Genomic DNA, 20,345 nt, shown 5'->3' with positions numbered 1-20,345 from the left:
CAGATTCCTTAAGAGCCTTTCTCTGTCATGGCTAATTTCACCCCACTGCTCTCTCCATGAGTGGGGATGGAAAGAAAGGCAAAGAAGTTATTGTTCCAGAGAGCAGCTGAGATTTCCACCAGCAAATCTGAAGAAAAATGTCGTTGAGAAGGGCTGTTTCCCACATCCACATGCACAGGACCTTCCAAAAGTGGGGTAGCAAAGGGGCTTGATTGCAAGAGCCAGGCAGCATATGCATTTCCCTCAGTCCCTGTAACTGGAGAGCCGTGCCTATTTTTGCCTACTTATGCCATGCAGAGAATATTCAAGGTCAAGATGTGTTTCCTATGTCTGCTGCATATCACATAACTTGCACCCAGTAAAAAAGCCCTAACCGACTGAGCCTGAAAAGTTGATTATTGCTTTATCACACGGGTGCCAGACGCAGCCTCCAGCCTGCAGAGCCTGCCATGCATTTCCACAGCTGCTGTTGCCCTACTACTAGTGACATGTTACTGCTCTTCTTTCTCTGTTCCCTTGTCAGAGCCAAATGGTGCAAGCTCAGCTGCCGAAGCGGCAATAAACAGAAGCAGCAGGCCAGCAGAAAACGTGAAAGAAGAAGGTGATGAAGATAGAGCCAGCATTTGCTCTAGGCCTTCAGCGATGTCCCACATGAAGATACTTTTCCAAGGAAGTGCAGCATCCAGACATCAGCCTACTGAACTACAAAACACCGCCAGCGAGAGAGAGAGAGAGAGAAAAAAAATTACACATTGCAGGTGGCATAATTATGCAATTAAAAACCTCAGCGTAGGCACAAATGTGCTGCTCTTCGTTAAGCTAAGACTGGTTTGAGGAACCTGAGCAGCTAAAACAGCAAGATAACTGCTGGTGCAGAGGGCGCCTCTTCAGCCGGGTGCTATGCTGGCAAAACTCTACCCTGCCAGCTACTCTCCCCAGCGCAGATGTGCTCTAAGCTGCGAAACATGATTCATGATTAAACTGCAAGAAGCCAGGCGTATGTGCAACCCTCCCTTCACCTCTGCCGTCATTGGCTGGGTTACCCACACTAGGGCTCAGAGGTTATAAAACACCAGAGAGTTTGAAACAGCAGACAGAAACTTTGGCAAAATGAAACACCCAAGATCTGGAACGGGCTAAAGTTAGCTTTGCTCATTTGACCTTGCTCAGCATCCACAGGCACCCTCACTCCCACGTCTCTCCTACCCCCACCTCCCTGGGCCCTCTCTTAGCTGCCTCGCAGATGGACTTTGCAACCTGGAGGTGTAGGGAGGTTGGGGAGGAAGAAAGCAGGGAAAGTAAAATAAAGCCCTTGTTTGTTGACATAGCTATTGTCAGAGCTGTTTTCATTACTCAGAGCGCAAGTGCTGGTATGTTTGGGCTCTTTCTCCATTGCAATTGTTTTTGGCACTTTCCAGTAATGCAGAACTAACCAACTACATATCGCTAGCTGCTCCTGAGCTGTGGTCCTGTCAGATCCTGCACCCATAAACTTGATGGGGTGAAGTGGTGAACATGTGGTGACACATCACCAAGAGACTCCCTCTGCCTACCTGCTCCCCGCTATTGCCTTATTAAACACCTGCCATGAAAGTCGTAAGGGGGCGAATGTGCGAAATACAGTTAGATGTTTGTTAAAGTTATGATGCTCAGACACCGCACTTTCTTATGCAGCCTGTTTCCCTGCCTAATTCTCAATGCAATGTCCAGCAAGTGCATAAAATAATTGGTTCATAAATAAAGAAATGTGTCTGTAAATAGAAAGCTTGGGAGCTGTTCTCAATGCAGCCCAGGGAGGCTGTTTAGGCTAACAGCTTTATCAGTGAAGTGATAGCTAAGGAAAAGTGGAACCATTTCAAAGGTGTTGCCATAAGATAGAGATAGGACTTGTCCATTTGGCACACAACATGGACTGAGAGTCTAGCTCTGAATGAGTCACTTGGATCATTTTTTTTTTCCTGAGGCTTTTTATTATTATTATAGTTATTATAGCGGGGGGGGGGGGAGGAAAAGCAGAGTCTGTTGTGGTTCTGCATTAGCAGGCAATGAGTAGGGTGGAAGAATAACCTCTCTAATTCTGACAAGTCAGAAGGCGTCATTGCTGGTAAAGCACAAGTATCTCTCGTGCTGACTTTTCAGGAAAAACAGCTCTGTTTTAGCATTCTGTTGGGGCACTTGCATTATGTCAGATGCTACGGGAGCAGAGCGCCTTCCAAGAGTGCAGCAAGTCCCATGACTAGCTGCTGCTGGGTGCCGTTCTTCACCATCCCACTTTTCTTCCTCTGTCTTCCTTCCCCTTGAAGAAAGAAAGCTGTATATGAGACATTCTGTTTGCTTTTTGATTTTGGGACGTGTTTAGGACTTTTATTAGCAAGTGCAAGGTCAAAAGAAATATATTGCTTTTTGGAAAGGAAAAAGGCTGAAACCCGAGGTGCTTAATATTCAATGGTGCTTTGGGCCAGCCCTGGAGAAAGCTGTTCCCTAAATTTTGCCTTTGCAGTGCCTGTGTCCTTGGTGGCTGAGAAGTGATAGAGATGCCGATGAGCTTTCAGCATTGCTGTTGGCTGTTCCCCAGCCCATTTTCTTCCTCTCCTTCTTTGCATCCTGCTAAGTGCTAACCAACACGGATGGGTCTCTGCTGCACCCCCAAGTAATGAGCAGACCTGACTCGGTATTAGCAGAGCCTGGTACCACGTGACTGTAGGTCATCTTGGACAGCTTTAGGGGAAAAGGAGGGCAGCAAAGAAAGTACAGAGGGCAGTGACCCCACTTCTTTGCTGTGAGTGTTTCGTGCTTGGCCGCAGGCCAGGGGCAGGAGGCGGCATGGCTGGAGCAAACCCGGCCGCAGCAACCCTAAGAGTGTTTTGGCAGGAAGAAGCACAAACCAGGGCAACTCTAGGTAGCCTTCTCGGATAATGTACACCAAACAGTCCAGGCACTTAACCAAGACCTTCCCACCAGTTAATTTCTTGTGGGTGGGAGGAGCACGAGCAGGTGTGAAGGGAGGGAGCTGAAGCAAGCAGGAGCACTCCAGGCAACCTGCACCATTCGCAGCATCCTGGAGCACCGTCTCCCCGCTCTTCCCTGCCAGGCTGGGCTCTCCAATGCCAGCGGGGCTGGTGCAGAGGGCACATGCTACAGCCAGGGTTGCCAGCTGGCCTGTGCCAAGAAACAACATAAGAAACACCCCAAAACAAAATGAAACAAACCCACAAACCTTTGATTTTTCCCAGTATTATTGAGGCTGGTGATGAAAATCAGGACAAATCACAAGGTGAAGCATCTATGGCCTACACGTAGGCTCCCTGGCAGTGATGTGATAGCAGAGATTATAATTTACCTCCTTGCGTTAGCCCTCATCCCAGTGCACAGGAGAGCCTGGCCCAAGTCAGGCAGCCCAGGCCAGTGCAGCGCAGCTCAGCAGAAGTCTGTCCTGGTGAGTCCTGGCAAGATGTCGCAGGAGGCCAGATTGCAGATGAGGAGGCACCCATCCCCTGTTGCTCTCAGTGGGAGGTAAGCAGCTAAAGCCCTTTAAGGAGTTGGCCCGTCTTGCCTGAATGCTGTGCTGGGAAGCCCAGCCCATGGCTCTGCATGTAGCACTTTGCATTATGGGAAAGGATTCCCTAAAACCTGCTCCCTGCTAAATGCTCTCATTTCTTGCAGCGAAGGTGAAAACCTGCCACCTTGGAAAACATTAGCAGTAGTAGCATTTTGGATTGCTACACTGCAAATAGGCTGTGCTATTAATAGTTATTAAAATGATGAATGTTTCCCCTATAAATAACAATCCCAGCAACAAGAACCAATTTCTGTTCTTTAGAAATTAGCCTTTCCACAAGGCTGACCAGGGGAGAACGGTCAGCATGCTCTTGCGTGCGTGCTCTAGCTGCCATGCAGGTACTGTATATAATTTTCCCTCCTTTCCTTCCCAATGCCGTATGACCATGGTTCAACACCACGCACATGCCATGAAAGCAGCTAAAAAGTGCGATGCCACAAGGCGACACCACGTCAAGCACAGATTTACAGTCTTGGGCTTTGCAGCTTCCGCAAGCGACTTCCCGCTTCCATGTTAAACCCAAAGCTGGTGCCAAGAAACTGCAGGCGGATTTTATGCTGCTTTTGCCTCCTGCCAGGCTTGGAGACAAGGTTATCCTCTGCTCCCCAGCCGCTTTCTCTGGCAGGGCTGGCGCAGCCCGTGTCCACTGCCAAGCCCTGCCAGCTCCCACCTCAGCTTCTCCAGAGGTAAAAGCAACTTGAAGCCGGCAAGGCAAGCAACCACCTTCTCCTTCTTTCTCTGAAACCACTAACCAAGGAGAAGGAAGAAGCGGAAGGGGACAGGACAGGGGCTAATTCCAAGTTCCCAAGCCAAGAGGAGCCTCTTCTCTGCTTTCAGTAAAAAGAGTAAAGCTGGGGTGTTCCCACCAACCTCCCTTTCATAACTTCTGACTTTCTGCGCAGGAATTGTTTCTTCCTAGCACTTGTCAGGCTCTGTGTTAATCTTTCAGACACACTCAGCTGCCGCGCTGGGCTTCTGAGTGGAGGAAGGCGTCCAGCTTTCCTATCCAGGAAACCTTTCAGTAACTTCCCTCACAGGCTACTTCTTCGCCCAGGGCCAAGGCTTCCAGAGCAAAACAGGGATTGAAAAGGCCAGGAGGAGGGAAAGTGTGTGTGTATGGGGAAAACCAAAAAAAAAAAAAGGCAGAAAACTCAGTGGGAAAAATGGAGCTGAGGAGGCAGAGTTATACGAGGAGGCATATTTTCCTCCCCCTCCCACCCCCCGCTACGAAGTCCCGCTGAGGTCGGAGCTGTTCCGCTTCTGCTCCCACCGCCAAGGAGCTGGATCTAAGTGCAATTTCACATGGCCCTAGAGTAACTTGCGGAAAGCAAGAGAGCAGGTCGGTGCAGAGGAAATTCTTTAATAGCGCAGAGAGCAGGTCGGTGTAGAGGAAATTCTTTAATAGCGCATCTTAAATAACATGACAATGTCAATATGTGAACAATTTACACCTGTCAAAGGTCGCAGAGAATATCCTGCTGTGTTTTACCATATAGCCAGTGCATATGTTTGGAAAATAGAAACAAATATTGTCCCGTTAGGTGCTTCCGTATATAATCCAGGTTTAGACTTTCCTTTTTAAGAAACAGTTTGACATAGAAACAGAGGTGCAAAAGCAACATGATATATAAACAACACAGGTTTTAAATAAGTTCCTAAGCATGTTCTCTACTGAAAGTTATTTTTTCAAATTCAGTTTTATGTCTATAAATACATAGTACAAAAATGCAAGTTTACAAGCCATTTCTCCCAATAGAGTTATGCCATTTGAAGTTTTAAGTAGCAACAATCCTCCAACATAGGATGCATACATTTAAGAGCAATAATATTAAGTATTTACATATAAAGTTATGAAGTGTTTGAGGATATAAATTAGTAACAACACACAGACAAAAATACACTTACTGTGAAATAAATAATTCAACAGCTTTACATACGAGGGTATCTATATTATACAAACATAATGTACAAGACTGTAGGACTCGATCTTGCAGTTGCTCATATCTGACTGTCACTCGAGCAGCTGAGTAATCCCAGTGCAGTAGAAAAGCTACTTTATGGGGTTATTCCTATGCTGGAAGTCAGATGCACATACCTACCTTCCTGAAACGGCTCCTAACCGACAGCCCGATCAGGCCCTATAGAAAGCGTGGTGTGAGTGAAAGTGTTCAGTTTTATTCTTGTGAACTGAGGTACTGTTGGCATTCGGCATCTCCTTTCAACTCCGGAGACCCAGGAATTCTCTTTCCATTCACTGGATAGACACACCAGCATCCAGCAGACTCTCCATCCAGTGACGTTTCGCACTAGAATGATGAGGGAAACCAAAGAAAAACCCAGAATAAGCAACTGACAGCAGAATATCAACTATGAAACACTACAGGTATGTTTGGACAGAATTAGGATTAGAAAGTGGGGAACTGCCACGTGCAGACCTCTTTTGAGCGCAACGCTCTGTATTCTGACAAAACCTCTAACCAGCATGCTTGGTTAGGGAGCCTTGACCCCAGCTGAACTCCCTCTCGCAGGAGCAACTTCAGGTTTAAAACAGTTTGCTCATTCCTTAATAAACGGTAGTATAAAACAGCAATATTTTCCACCGAGGGAAGGCAGAATATACAGGCTAGCGCTGCGGAAGCAATGATTTCGGGGTCGGGTTTCGTGGGGGGAAATACGGCTCTTTTGGGGAGAGGGAGTTAAAGCGATTTCTGTATGTGCCTGATTCGATCGCCAGCCGCAGTGTTTGTGCGTAACATGGTGGTGGCCTGTCCAGCCCGAAGGAGGCAGGGTAACACGCGCGTCTGCAGACCAGCTAAAATTGCATGCCTGGCCTGCGGTGTAAGGGTGTGGGCTGAGGTTTGGAGCTGTCACTGAGTTTGCAGATTGCTCTCAGTGTGACTCGAAATGGCTTCGTTAGAGGCTGTAATGCCAATGAGTGGTGTTATCGGCAATATAATCCACAGGCAGCATAAAGCAGGATTTTTGCTGTGCTTCCAGAAGTCTGAGCTTGCTCCAGAGAGCTTTGCTGCTGCCAATGTGTTTTACCTTGGGAGCTGAGAGCGTCAGCTCTCCACAGTGCTATTGTATATTCAGGGTACTTTGCAGGCAGTGTGGCAGATATTACGAGTGAACAGTGACAGGGACTATGCTAATGAAATAGGTACACGGAGCTTGACTTGGCCCAGGAACACACAGGGTTAAACTCTTTTGGAGGAGCCCTCGTGTGCACCTGTTCTGTGCATGAAAAAGCCTCCTGCCTCCGTTTCTGCCAGCCCAGGCCGTGTGGCTCACTTTTAAGAGACGAAGGACAAACCATCTGCTTCCACCGCTGAGTATCCCTGTTTGCACAAACTGCTTTCACAGCAGCTGCGAGCTCGCGCGCTCGGGAGCCGCGAGTCGCGGAAGGGCGGCTGGGGCAGAGCGGGGGCACCGCTGGTGTGGGCAGGTGGGAGAGGGCATGTACCTGTTTGCTGTGGTAAAAGCCATTCTTGTTGCAGTTGGGCAAATAGAATTTGTAAATCTCCCCTCCACTCCTCTGCTGAGCTTTGGCCAATTTATACAGGGCTCGGTAGAGCTCCTTCTGGCAAGGTCCCTGGAGCAATACAATACACAGGTGGTCAATACAGAAATAACCAGGCAAAGAGAACGTGACCGATATGAAGTCAGCTGAAAGCTGAAAATACCTATTAGTCATAAAATCTGCACTGGGCTGCTTTGCATGTAGTTTCTACTCGTTTCAAGAGGAGCACAGCTGGGAAACTCTGGCATTGCATTTAGGCCTTTGTTTTTATTCTTTGCGGTATTTTCTGCCCGCAGAAACGTGAGGATTTAAGTCCTTAAATTCCCACACAAGGAAATTTAACCTGTGCTAAGTAAACACATTAGCGCTCGGAGGGTACAATCTCTCCTATTATGGGGAGGTGCACGTCGGGAGGCTGGTGTACGTGAGGCCGGCCACGTCCGCCGGGTTGCCATGGCCCTGTGTTCTGTTGACGTATGGAGAATAGGTGCAAGACATATATAGCCGGTGCAAGAGCAAACATCTGAATGTTTGTTATCTTTTGTGCAGGACATGGCTCTCGCGAAAACAGAATGGGGCATGACTCCGCGGCTTGCAGACCCAAATCCACATTGCCTAGACCGAGGAACGAAGAACTGCTTGCAATGTGCGCTATTTCCCCTATGTGCTTGCTCGCTTCTTGGCACTTTTAAAGCCATAACTGCCGTATATTAGCAGCATCTGACATGTTTAAATGAGTGAAAGGAGAGTGGAACTGACTTTACAAATATTTTTGCTTTGGAATGAAAATTATCTTGCCCTCTGATTTTGCAAGACCTCCCCATGTCAGGCCCTCCCATAAGCAATTGCATTCAAGCCAGTGGGTTTATCCGTGGTTCTGGTTCAGAAAAGCAGAAGCCTTAAAAATCAGAATCGGAGCTAACAAGGCTTATATCTAACAGCTAAAAACTGAGTCGGTGCTTAAGGTCTGTCCTGAATGTCGGCAGGCTTCCTAGTCTTTTTTTCTTTTTTTTTTTCTTTTTTTTCTTTTTTTTTTTTTTTTTTTTTTTTTTTTGCAATTTGACTGTGGCCATACAAAGCTGGGCTTCTGTCCTGTCTAGTGCTAACTCAGAGCCGTGACACATGGTTGTACGGGATGGCTGGAAGGGGTCTAACTCTGGTTCTCTGGTGCCCTCAAGTGGAGCTGGGCCCTGCTTGCACACTCCCCTCACCCCACGTACCCACTGCAGCTTCGCAGGGTGGAAGGTAGAAGCTCATTTTAATTGCTGAGTTTTCCGTCTTTTCACATAGGCTTACTCACTAGTGCTGCACTGTGATCAGAAACAAGCACGCTGTTGTAGTTTGGATTAGAGTGCATCATCGTCTGCGTGCAGGGAAGCCTGTTCGTTTCCCTGAGCGTGGGACAAGGCATAAATGCCTTGTATTTTTTTAATTAAAACACTAAAGATGTCCAAGATTGTAATACAGATTTCTGGAATTTACGGACCCGTGTTATAATCTGGTGTCAACTGCACAGCAAGATTCAGCCTCTGCAAGGAGTTCCTATAACTTCCTAACTGATGCACAACTGCTTTTACAGCCACTTCCATTTTGCCTGTTCCCTAGGCATCTGATCGAGGTATCCCAAAAGAAGATGTCTATTTGCTGGCTACCCAAAATATTGACATCTCGGGGCTGCTGATAGAATTTCATGCACATTTTCATTCAGTATTTTAAATCAATAGCATCTACTGAAATGCTGTTTGAAAGGCTTGCAAGAAAACCCACCTGCTCTCTCCATTTCTTGAGTTCAGCTATTCTCTTTGCTTTCATGTTTTCATATGCAGTGATGGCATTCCAGGGGATGGATCTGTCCTGGCCGATGGGAAACATCAGCTGATAGTTCAGCAGCTGATCCTGGGTCATTTCCATGCTTTCTAAAGTCATATCTTCAGGTTCTACAGAGTCTGGAAAGGAAGGACAGCAAGATGGAAATGTTCAGTGAGCTTGTGCCTTTACTTCTCCAAGGAAAAAAGAAGAAAAAAGGAAAAAATGATAAAAAATAATGTTATGTCTAAGATCAACTTTAGCAGCTCTTGCAAGAGTAATACTTTACATGGGCAGCATATCAAATTAAAGTTCTGTAATACATTCACGTGAGGACACATCCCCTGTTCTCTAGTAAGCTGGTTATTTTATTACCCTCTGGAATCATTCGAATACCAAAGAGGAAGCTGAAACCAGTCTGCTGGAGATGAAAGGTCTTACTTGGCTATAGCAGGTAGAAGACACTCTGCTAAATGAGGAAAGACTGGAATCAGACTTGTGACGCATCTGGATTTTTATCAGAATGATGTGTTTTGGTTTCCATTTGGGAAAGGAATTGCTGCAGTCCCCATGCCACAGCATCCTTTAACTTGTGCTGTGGCTTGGCTCACATGTAGCAAGGGGCAGCAGCAGATCCCGCTGGACCGCCGAGGGGCAGATACCCAGGGACTAAGAGAAGCTGTGTGGACCTGAGCAAGCGGGGCCATCAGCCTGCACCCCACTTGGAGTGTGCAAATGCTCCCGTGGGAGGCAGCAGAAGCTCTTAGTCGGGGGGACACCCCATGGGGGCAGACTTTGACACAGGCTTAAATAACTTGCTGGATTAAGACCGCAAACAGCCAGCCAAGGGTCAGCACTTTTCTTTTTTTTTTTTTTTCCTCCCTGAGGTGATGTGCTGGAAAAAAATTGAGGAGGAAGATTGAGGAGGGAAAGAAAAAAAGAATAAAAGCGGAGAAAGAATAATGTCAAATACTGGACCGTTTTAACTGAAGAAGGCCTAAACACTGAGTTCAGTGACTGCTCCCCCCACCACCCCCCCAGACAAGAACAACTCCACTTCTACCGCCAATGGCAACTGCAGTTTCGAGCCAACCAAGATTAATTTTGTAATGCTATATGACTGATCTACTTTAACCACCAGTATGTGACCATAGCAGTAATGATGCAAAGCACTCGCCCTGCTCCAGTGACTGCGTGCCACTAACGAAAACCGAGCATCCCAGCGGCCCTGCTGCGGCCTCACCCAGTCCTCCCGGGCGGCTCACTCAGGCCGCGGTGCCCTACCTGTGGGCTCGGCGGCGGGGGGCAGGCAGGCACCCTGGCCCCGCAGCAGGGCGCGCAGCGGGCCTGGCTGCTCCGGCAGGACGCGGCAGCGGAGGCCGTGGGCGCAGCGGGCGGTGTACACCCCACAGGGCTGCCCCGGGCCCAGGGCGCAGGTCTGGCAGCAGCCGCAGCCGGGCTGCCGCGCCGTCTCGGGGCAGCCAGCTGCCACCGGCGGGCACAGAGCCAGCTTCTCCGCAGTGCAGGGGGCACAGCGGGCCGGCGGCAGGCCCACCGCACTGGCTGGGCCAGGCCCAAGCAGCAGCAGCAGCAGCCAGGGCAGCAGAGACCGCGTGACGCTCATTGCAGGGGTGAGTGAGGACCAGGCGGAGGGCAGCTGGTGCGCGGAGCAGCGGCGGGCACATCGCACGCATCCGGCTCCCTGGGGCCATTTATACAGTGCTGTGCCCAGCTATTAATCTTTAACCTCGAGTTAACGATTATACGGCTGGGAGGGCCGGAGGAGCATCATTTGGCTGGCGGTTCATGTCCCTGACCACGCTTCCCCTCCCCTTTCACTTTCCCCCTTTATCTTTTTGTTTTTTCCTCCCCTGCAGACATGCAGGAATGCTTTTATTCCCTCGCCCCCACCTCTAACACCGCCGCTAGCAGGGAAAAATGCAGGGGGGAAACGGGCCGGGGGCTATGGGGGGGGGGGGGTGTTCCTTCCCCTGTTGCCTGTCACAAGTGTCTGCTTTTCTTGACATTTGATAAAAATGTAAATGTTGGAAAAAACGTGCCCGTGGGGGGAGGAGGGAAACCCCATTGAAACTGAAGCAGCTGACTTCACATTTCCACAGCAACCCGTTCATGCAATTTTTGTCATGCGGCGGCAGGTTAGGAGGACATAGGCATACCGAGCTGGGGGGCCCAGGATGGGGTGGGGGTTGCAGCCGCCAGGCTGCTGCAGCTGCCGCCGCTGTGCACGTAGGAGCCCTCTCGCCTTCCCCCGCCGCGGGAACATGGCTGCAAACAGCTCCGAGAGAAGTGGGATGCTCTGGTTTCCTCCCTGCCATGCCGCCTTCTGCATCTCCTCCCATCTCACCTGAAAAAAAGAAAAAAAAAAAACACAAGAACCTCCCCCCCCCCCCCCGCCCCTTCCCATGCAGTGGTTGTAACTGCGATAAAAGCAAAAGTACTCAAACTCTACTGTGCTGAACAGATAATTTTATCCCGGCATTTGCAGTATGTACTAAGCTGGAAATAGCAAATTCCGCTGTCAGGTCATCTAATGTAACATGGTTTTTTGTTTATTTGTTTTTTCTCTTTTTTTAAACGTGTTTAGTTTCTCCTCTTTTGTAAATGCATCATTTGTGTGAAAGAAAGTGAAGCACAGCTGCAGAGCAACACTTTATATTTTAGTATTCACTTTTTTTCTTTCTAGTGTTCATGCTTTAGTTATAGTGTAGTACTTAGTGCATTTCAACACTGTATATGCATACCTCAATTCATAAAAAGTATTCTTATCAGTTACAGACATTTACAACTGGAAGAAACGTTTTCACCTAACCACTTCATCTAATCATTTTTAGCTGTCCAATCTTTTAGCCATTTAATGGAATGTAAAAAAAAAAAAAATCTAGAAAGCGCAGATTGTTTTCAGGGTCTTTCTCTGGATACCCAAAAGTGTGTCACCACTCAAAATCAACTTGCATTTTGAAGTATATTAAGCAAAACTAGTTTTACAGACTTTAAAAGAACTCTGCGGGATTCACATTTCTGTGACTGGGATCAGATTCTGGCTGAAAACCTGGGACACGATAATTTCTGTGGAAAAACACAGCATGTAGACTTTTCAAGCTCTAATGCTTATTTTCCACTTTCATGTGTAAACTTTTTTCTTGTGCATCTTGCGTACAAAATGATGATTCTCTTCCTACTCAATATACAGTGGGAACCCACAGAAAAGTAGCAGCTTAGGTTCAACACCCTTCTTTCCTCCCTCAGAGTGGAAAAGAAAACACTACACAATCCCTTGCATGAACACGAAAAAAAAAATCCCAAGTTAAAAGTAGAGCCGGTTGGAAGATGACGAAGACCCAAAGAGCTCATATGCATGTGCATGTGTGTGTTTATTTGCTTGTTCACATATCTACGTACGTGTATTTCTTGTTTTAGGTTGCTTTAATATGAACAGAATTGAGGCTCATTCTGGCTGAGAATGAGCTTGTAACTGCTGACTGCTTGGGACTAGCTAAAGCGAGAAACTTAAGGCAAGAGCTGAGTTCCTTGCCTCAGCGCTGTTGACTCGCGGGCCCGTGTTGCAAAGGCCGGTGTCACTAAACTTCCATTAGTTTGCGAGAATTTCATTCCTCCAAAGCACCATCAAGCTTTCAGGCCTGTGGCCCTTTTCATCGCTGTGGGGCAGCTGCCAGTAGCTGAACTGCCCAGACATTTCCTAACAACTGGAAACTATTTAGAGGCCAGTTTTTTTTTAGCTTATTACTTAACGATAAGCAGACAAAACCCCACAGACTATGCAAAATTTTGAAGGTGTTTTTGTTGTGCTTCCTTTATAATCGCAGGTCAACTCTACATGATGGCCTGACCTGTTTTATTTGCTGGCCTTTGTCCATTCAAGCTGAGGAAACTTAAAGCTCTAGTAAAGCAGACTTTGCCTGCAGATGCCTATCTACAGGCAAGCCAGACACATATAAATCAGTCCCTCCATATTTTATTTGCATAAATATAACCCACATACTTCAGAACAGGCTGTGATAACTTCAGACAGTTTCAATCAACAAAGCAGTGTTTTTGTGTAGGCCGTGAGACATCAATGAAGTGAAGGTAGTGTATATGTTTATGTAGGCTCTGTTTGATGTAATACTACAACTTATATACCAATCTCCATCTCTGACCCTGACATTGCTTTAAAGAACACAAACAGATAAGAGTCAGGAGGTTGAAAACATCCACGACGTAAAGTTGTGTTTACTGAAGGGTTTTGACGGTAATTTTTAGGTGTTCCAGCTGATGTCCTCTAATTCGAACCACTTGTCAGGAGACACCACATGAATCCTAAGCAGGGGTTACTTTTCTACAAGACTTTTCTCATTGGTTTCTCAATTAATCTTAGCCAATTACCTTATTTTGTATGTTAAATAAAGTTTGTTTTGTTTCTTCTTTAAAGCTTCATGGAGTGACTCATAGTACATAACATTTTATATAAGTTTATGTGCAAGCAATCTTTATCCTCTAATCACCAAAAATTTAAGTGACTTGCCAAATAGTTTCCTGCTGGGACTATTTCTCTGGATATGTTTAAAAACAAACAAACAAACAATGGAGTATCCTCCTTGTTTTTCTTTAGGTAAGAAACTGATCCTGAATTTAGTATCCCAGACTGCTATATAATATATGTACATATACATATATGGTATCTAGCATACAAAGAGAAACAGCTATGTTAGAAATACAAAAAGCTAGCACTGTCTTCTCCTGAATTTGTCCCTCATCAGTGATGCTTTATTTCAGCTATATAGTTTACCAAAAAATATTTAGCAAAAATTTATTCATAAAGAATTTAATTGTTAGTTGATTGTTTGTTTTCATGGTTTCTGCTTTCAAACAATACCATGCATGTTACTTGATGTTATTTTTCTAGTCTGGTTGGGTAAGAAGGCCTTTTAGAATTAGATTCCAGATGCAGCTAATCAGGTGCTCCAGGTTTGTTTTGCACTAATATTGTCTACCTTTGGCAGACTGACTTTTGCTAGAAAACAAATAATTTGCTAGAATATAGAAGATATTTTTAAAATACTTAAATGATTTGGGTGCAGAAACTCAACAAAGTCACTAGTGAGAGATGAAAAGTGAGAGGCTGTCTCATGTCTAGTCTAGATAGGGAAGCCTATGGACTTTCTGTGTCAAATTGTGGCTTATCACATTCAAAAAAAGGGAGGAAAAAGTCATCCACCTCCTTGGTGACCCTCAAAGCATTTGGGCATTGAGTAAAATGTCTCATTGCCAAAGACCTGCGTGTGCAGGCCAGTCAGATAATTATTTTCTAAGAAGACCTGCCTGCAAGACAGGTAAAAGAACAGTCGTTCAAATGTGCTGCCATGGATCAGCTGCACCATGCAATGAATGGTACAACTGAGAGTTTGCCTAGCTAGAGAAATAATCCAGAAATGCTTTGAGAAGGGATAAAATTGCAAGCGCTCTGCAGGCTCTGAATTCCTATGTGGGGACTTAATACAAAAAAGCTTCAGCTTCACCCCTGCTGCTTAGACCACACTAATAACCCCCGGGGCAGGGGTATTCCCCAGGGCCACTCATGGAAATTGGGGGGTTCAGTGCTCACCAAATTAGGCCGTAGCTCAGCAGGGACTTCTAAAAATGTTACTGATCTCTTCAGTGTTGGCTCCAGTGTTGGCTAAACTATCCTCAGCTCCTTAAATCTCTTTGCGAGCTTCAGCCATGGTGTCTCTGCAGGTCTGGAGAGAGGAATGAGCATCGTTAAGGCAGCGATGTGGCTCTGCCTGTCTGCGGCAGCCACGGAGGGCTGCTGGCGGCGAGGATGCGAGCCTCCAGCCCACCATGCAGAAGTGGCCTGCCACTTTCTTAACTGGCTGCTGTCTCATGCTCATAAAAGAAAAGATAATTCCCGAGAGAGTTTTTTTTTAGCAGAATTTAAATGTAATAGATCATTCAAATACCTATTAAGGCATCTCATTCACCTGTAAGTTTGACATCATCAAATGTAACAGTGGATATTTCACACTAGGAAACTGGGGTTTTAAAGGAGTCTACTGGATTATAGCTACTGCTAACCCTAAAAGTCAGTGTCATCAGAGCTCCTAATATTTGGGTTCCTTTCAGACTCCTGCTTTTTCCTTCTGGTGTGTATGAGACTCTTCTCCTCCATGATAATCTTGGACAGTCAGTGCTACAACCTAAAGATGCTGTTCTTTCCTCTTTATATCCTTTTAATAATGCTGACAGGAATAGGAATTAAGTCATAGGACCTAGACCAGAGTAGGTCAAGAGGGTCATTTGCTCTTGGTATCGCATGAAGGGAGAAACCAAAACTGAGGGAAAAACATGCCCAAACTGTGCCACCTACAGCTGCCACACTGGAAAGGGAGGTGTCCTGCAGGCTCAACAGAAGACAGCACCTTCAGTCTCAGCAAGAAGGCAGGAGGTGGGCAGGAGGGCTGTAGTGGTCACCAAAATGATATGCTGTTAAAACAGGAGGCCACATTTCCCTGGGTCATTTATAATTGTTTTCTACATTTAGTCTGCTCACCCTTGTGCTGGTTCTTGCAAAAAATCAAAACAGTTCGCCCAGCTGCTTCTTTGACAAAAAAAATCTATTTCTGCCTTTTGTCTTGGGGCATTTCTCATTTCAGCAATACTATCCTTATTAATTATTATTATTACTACTGTTGTTGGTAATACTTAGAGAACTTTTTCAGGTTTCTGTTTCCCCAGATTGACAGGGGACAGAGGACTTAATTTCAGTTCTCTGTTCAAGCCTTGAGCTCTGCAAAACTGGCCAGAAATGAAGTAAGCTGCTTTGGGAACTCAGGGCCACCCCTTCCCTCAGGTGGTCAATCATCATCTCCATTGAGTTAGCCTCTAGTATTTAACAAGCATGAAAGCTTTCGATGCTCACTGTGAGCTTAATCTATACGCATGTACTACTTCAAGGTCTTAGGACTGGACCCACAGAGAGATTTAGGCACGTTCATACTATCCGTAGGAGCAAAGATCCCCAGCTTCCTTTCCCGGGCTGCGAGGAAGGAGAGCAGCACGATGATGCAGTAACCAGGGGACCTAGCACCCTCGTGCAGGCAGATCGCCCTGGGTGATTTGCCCTACTCGTGGGCAAACCCATCTCAGCAAGCACTTGGGAAAAAACTGCAGCCCCTAACTCAGGGCTGAGGGTGCCGCTTGCCAGCAGAGTGCAGGGCACTCGAAGCAGAGCACATTTTGCAAACAGAGGCCTGCAGGGGTTAATCCAGCCAGTTATTATATCAAAATCACACTGGCGATAAGACTAAATGTCACACGAATATTTGCCTGACCTACTGTATAAATAAGCTCTGCCATCAAACACAGAGATCACACGGAGTTACTGGATTAAAAAAAAAATCAATATAATTAATGTATAATGAAACAAAGCAAAAAGCCAAGATTAGATTGTCAAAGCACTTCATTACAGATGAAAGCAGAGTGCCTCTCTTTACAAATAGCTATTTGACTGCATTCAATAAATCACCATGATCCTGCCTTCTGTAGCAAAACCATGTGCAAAAGAATAATTTCTAGCGACCCACAGCTCAGTGACTATGGGTCAGTTGTAACAATTAAGATAGTCGCAGAAGGGGATTATTAGATGTGTCAAAAGCTTCGCTCTCCTGAAATCTGACTAATCAGGCATATGTAAAAATGCCTAAATAGGTAACTATAAATTTAAACCTTTAATTTGATTTTTGTTGTTGCTGTTGTTATTGCAATCAGTGACTCGCTGACCATGACATGTTTGTTTACAAAACACTCCCCCACCCTCACCCCCACACACTACCTCCTTTTTAATGCATTTTTCTGTATTTCATTTGGGTATGTAGCATTCTTTTTTTCCCCCTGATTTGACAGCTTTGTTGGCCTCAAAGGTATCCAGTGAAAGCAAGTGCCCCAGACTCATTAAGCATATGCAACACATTGTGAGAAACTGGAACAGCTCATCTGCCGCTTAGGAGTCCTGAGTTTGCTACCTGTGTTTTTGCTTGCTTTATTCATCTCTTCTCCAAATGAAGCTATCCCAATCTCATCATTTGCCCAGTCTCATCTAAGGATTTTGCTCTATGTTTGGTTTCCTTTAATCAAATTATTTCATCACCCAGCTGTGGCCAAAAAAACCCCCCACCTGCTACTGGATATACTAGTCAAGGTCAGGATACACTATTGATTTATCCGCTTGCATCATAACACTTGTAGTATAATTTCAACTCCTATGCTCTGTGGATGGCTTTCTCAGCTACCCAGGGCGATTTAGGATGCCAAACAGCACTTCTCCTTTCTCCACCATCCCGATTGCACCCCTTCTTTCTTCCCTCTAGCACAGTTACAATTACAACTTGTATCCAGCCACATCAGGAGAACCTCAAACGACTTCCCTGCAGTGTGGCAGAGCCTCTCTCTGTTGCTAAATTAGCCCCATCACCCATCTAGATGGTTTCTGGTGCAGTTAGGGGGTTTTTTTTGTTTTTTTTTTTTGAGAGGAGCAAAAAGTGCTAAAGCACCAGTCTTCTTTTTATGAATGTTCTCGTTGATCACCGGTTTGATTTAGTTGCGTACTTTATGATGCAATTAATTGCTCAGTGCTCTCTCGGGAGGGAAGTATACTTTGAAGCCGATTCTTCCTAGGCATTTTGTAAACATTTTTCCTGACCCCTTTCATCTCCCAGTAATTTTGTCAATAGTCCTGCTCATTCTATCTTTCCTATAGCTGAAAACACATCACCTTTCCATACCTAGAAAGTTGGATTATTCTGTTTCCAGGACAGGAACCCATTTGCTTTCCTATCCTAAAGTAATGAAATATTTCTTTTTCCCCCTTATTACTGGTACCTCCTCTTTAGGAGAAGATGTAAGATGTCAGGTTTCAGAGGCTTACAGTATCTGCCATTAGAAGAGGGTCCCTAAAGGGGACAAACCTGCAAGACGACCAAGAGCTGAAAGCAGAAGCCAGTTAGAAGCGGACACGCAGAGCTCAGGAAGACCAAAAGGAGGAAATGGAGGACAACAGGAGTGACCAAAATGGCAGCAAAGGTAAGGAGCAGAAAACACATGATTTCGTTATTTTTTCTCCCCCTGGGAGTAATGAAGTATATCCCTTCCCTTTCCATTTCTTCAGCAAACATGAATTTTAAACAATCCAAGAAATAAAATACCAGAGATGATGCAAGACAGTGAATCAGTGACTTGACCTACGATGCAAGTTCAAGCTTCTTTTCTAACGAATACCTGGGCAAAGTAGAACAGCTCTGACAAGTGAAAAGCTCTGACTGCCAAAGAAGGCTAGACATGGCGATTACTGTCTTGTGATGCAGACTTGGTTTCAAGGTCCTATTTCACAGGAAAAGGGAATTTGGGATGAAATCTCCTACTTCCCAGTCTAGGGCCTTTAGGTGCCTATATATCAATAAAACAGCTGAGCAACGGAGCTGAGGTTTATTGGACAGGGCAGGGGGAACTACATGCCAGGAGAGGTGCCAGGATCTATGCTTAGATTTAGTTTTTAATTACTTTGGAAAATGTCACCCAGTAGCTTCAACTGGACCAACTTTTCTGAGGTGGCTGCTTCAAATATTCTGCATCTAAAATCCTGATTTGATTTTTTTTTTTTTTTGTAAATTCAGAAATGTTGAGGAACAAGCAGTTTTAATAGGCATTGGCAAGGAGAGCCACAGCTGGAGCTAAGGGAGGGTCTTGTGCTTGTATGTCTTATAGAACAAACCACATGGAGTGCAGTGGGTTTTGTCTATAGCAGGAATGAAATTATGTTGTGACTTGCAGGGGGAAAAAAATCTGTTTTTATTTAAGAGAATTGATTTTTCCACTTTTCCTTGTTATCCTAAAATTGTTCAGCTACGATCAGCTCAGCTGGATCACCTATAGTGGTGATCCAGATGGACAGAGAGTGCCTAACTCTGTCAACAGTAGTGTTACCATTTCCTTCAGTGGGAACAAAACTGAGCTCATAAATCAAGGGTGAAAACATATCTGCCTCTTCTCTCTGTTCTTGGTAGTGTTTTTTGTTCGTCTCCATCCAACATCATGCTTAGTCACCATCAGCAGGTAGATTATGTAATATCCGTTCAGAAACAAATGTACTAAAAACAATTCCCTAGGTCAAGGTCATAGCTTAGCTTCTAAAAGAAAAGTACTGCCCTAAAGTGGGACCCTCGGCGGGAAGGCTGTTCTGAACGTATAAACACACTCTGTGTTACATTTGAAAGAGCAAGGCTGAAGAACCTGTTGCAATTCTTGCTTCACATTCATCCGTGCAGAAAATCGGCTTTTTATGTTGCTACATTTCTTCAAAACGTGATGTCTTGGGGGCTAGGTTCTGATAAGAATCTAGTGTCTATATGATCTTTTCCAACCTCAGCACCTGCAATCCATATTTGGGCTCACTAATAAAAAAGGCTAATTTTTTGGAAGTGTTGGAATCCATGGCTCCCATTAAGGTGTTTTTTACACTGGGGTGATATTGCAATTTAAGTATGCATAAAGGAAATGCACACGAAGTGAGCAGCTAACCAAACAGTAATTCATGGTTGTTGCCACTAGAGGATGAACATTAAACAAAATTGGAACTGCATATTGCTAGCGTCTCTCTCAAAGCATATTCTTTATATGTGTATACTGCAACAGAAAACTAACCGTGTCACTAAAACATTTGAAAGTCAACTAGAGAAAGAGATGAAAGTGCAAACCCTGTAAATAAAAAAAAAATGATTTTTTTTAACCTTCTTGTGGATGTAGCTACATGTGAAGCATAACAATAGCAGTTATATGTCAGAGTTTCATATTCCCTAACATCCTGACTTTTAAAAATTAGAGACAAGAACTTTCTCTGGGACTATCATTGACTAGGGGATAACGCATGGCTTAGTATGGTGTGGATCTAATTGAAGTCCCCTAGTACTATAAATGACAAGTAACAATAACGCTGTTGATGTAGACAGTATATCAGTCACATTTCAGCAGTGTCCTGGAAAGTCAAGTAATTCTATTCATATTTTCTCATAAAGCATAAAAAGCTATTAGAGCAATACTGTGACTTTTTCAAATTCATGAAGATCTGAATTACTGTGAGAGAAATGCTACAAAATATTTTTGCGCTTCTTTTTTAAACTTTCCACACAGGGGAAATAGAAGTGTTTTCCAAAATCTTGAACGCCCTCAGTTCTGTGCATCTGTCTGTCTAATACAGTTTGGGGACTTGCAAAGACTCAGTCAAAGTCAGTTCTGTGTTACCACTCCGAGCAATTTGTTTCTCTCCACTGAGGAAATCCTTTGGGACTTTACTGGTACCAACTAGCTCCAGAAATTTGGCAGAGAGGCAGCCGTTTTGTTCCCCATCAAACTCTCCCAATGTTTATCATGTTCTAAATCTCAGGAAGCTTT

The 20,345-nt window shown here is 45.1% G+C and overlaps 1 protein-coding gene across 2 annotated transcripts; it reads right to left on the bottom strand.

Annotated features, from left to right (window-relative positions):
• Positions 1-4,938: 4,938 nt before the first annotated feature.
• On the bottom strand, positions 4,939-10,565 carry IGFBP1 (insulin like growth factor binding protein 1). Of its 2 annotated transcripts, XM_026123568.2 has the most exons (4): positions 10,170-10,565; positions 8,847-9,025; positions 7,023-7,151; positions 4,939-5,865 (listed from the first exon to the last, which is right to left on the bottom strand). In XM_026123568.2, the coding sequence occupies exons 1-4, from the start codon at positions 10,507-10,509 to the stop codon at positions 5,734-5,736; spliced, it is 780 nt and encodes a 259-aa protein (XP_025979353.2). In that variant the 5' UTR covers positions 10,510-10,565; the 3' UTR covers positions 4,939-5,733. The 2 variants fall into 2 exon arrangements, with proteins under 2 accessions (XP_025979353.2, XP_025979354.2); XM_026123569.2 differs by lacking the exon at positions 7,023-7,151.
• Between the last annotated feature and the right edge of the window lie 9,780 nt (positions 10,566-20,345).

This window comes from Dromaius novaehollandiae, chromosome 2 (assembly GCF_036370855.1).
Source record: "Dromaius novaehollandiae isolate bDroNov1 chromosome 2, bDroNov1.hap1, whole genome shotgun sequence".
Taxonomy (NCBI): Eukaryota; Metazoa; Chordata; class Aves; order Casuariiformes; family Dromaiidae; genus Dromaius; species Dromaius novaehollandiae.
This window is presented reverse-complemented; position numbering and strand designations above follow the sequence as displayed.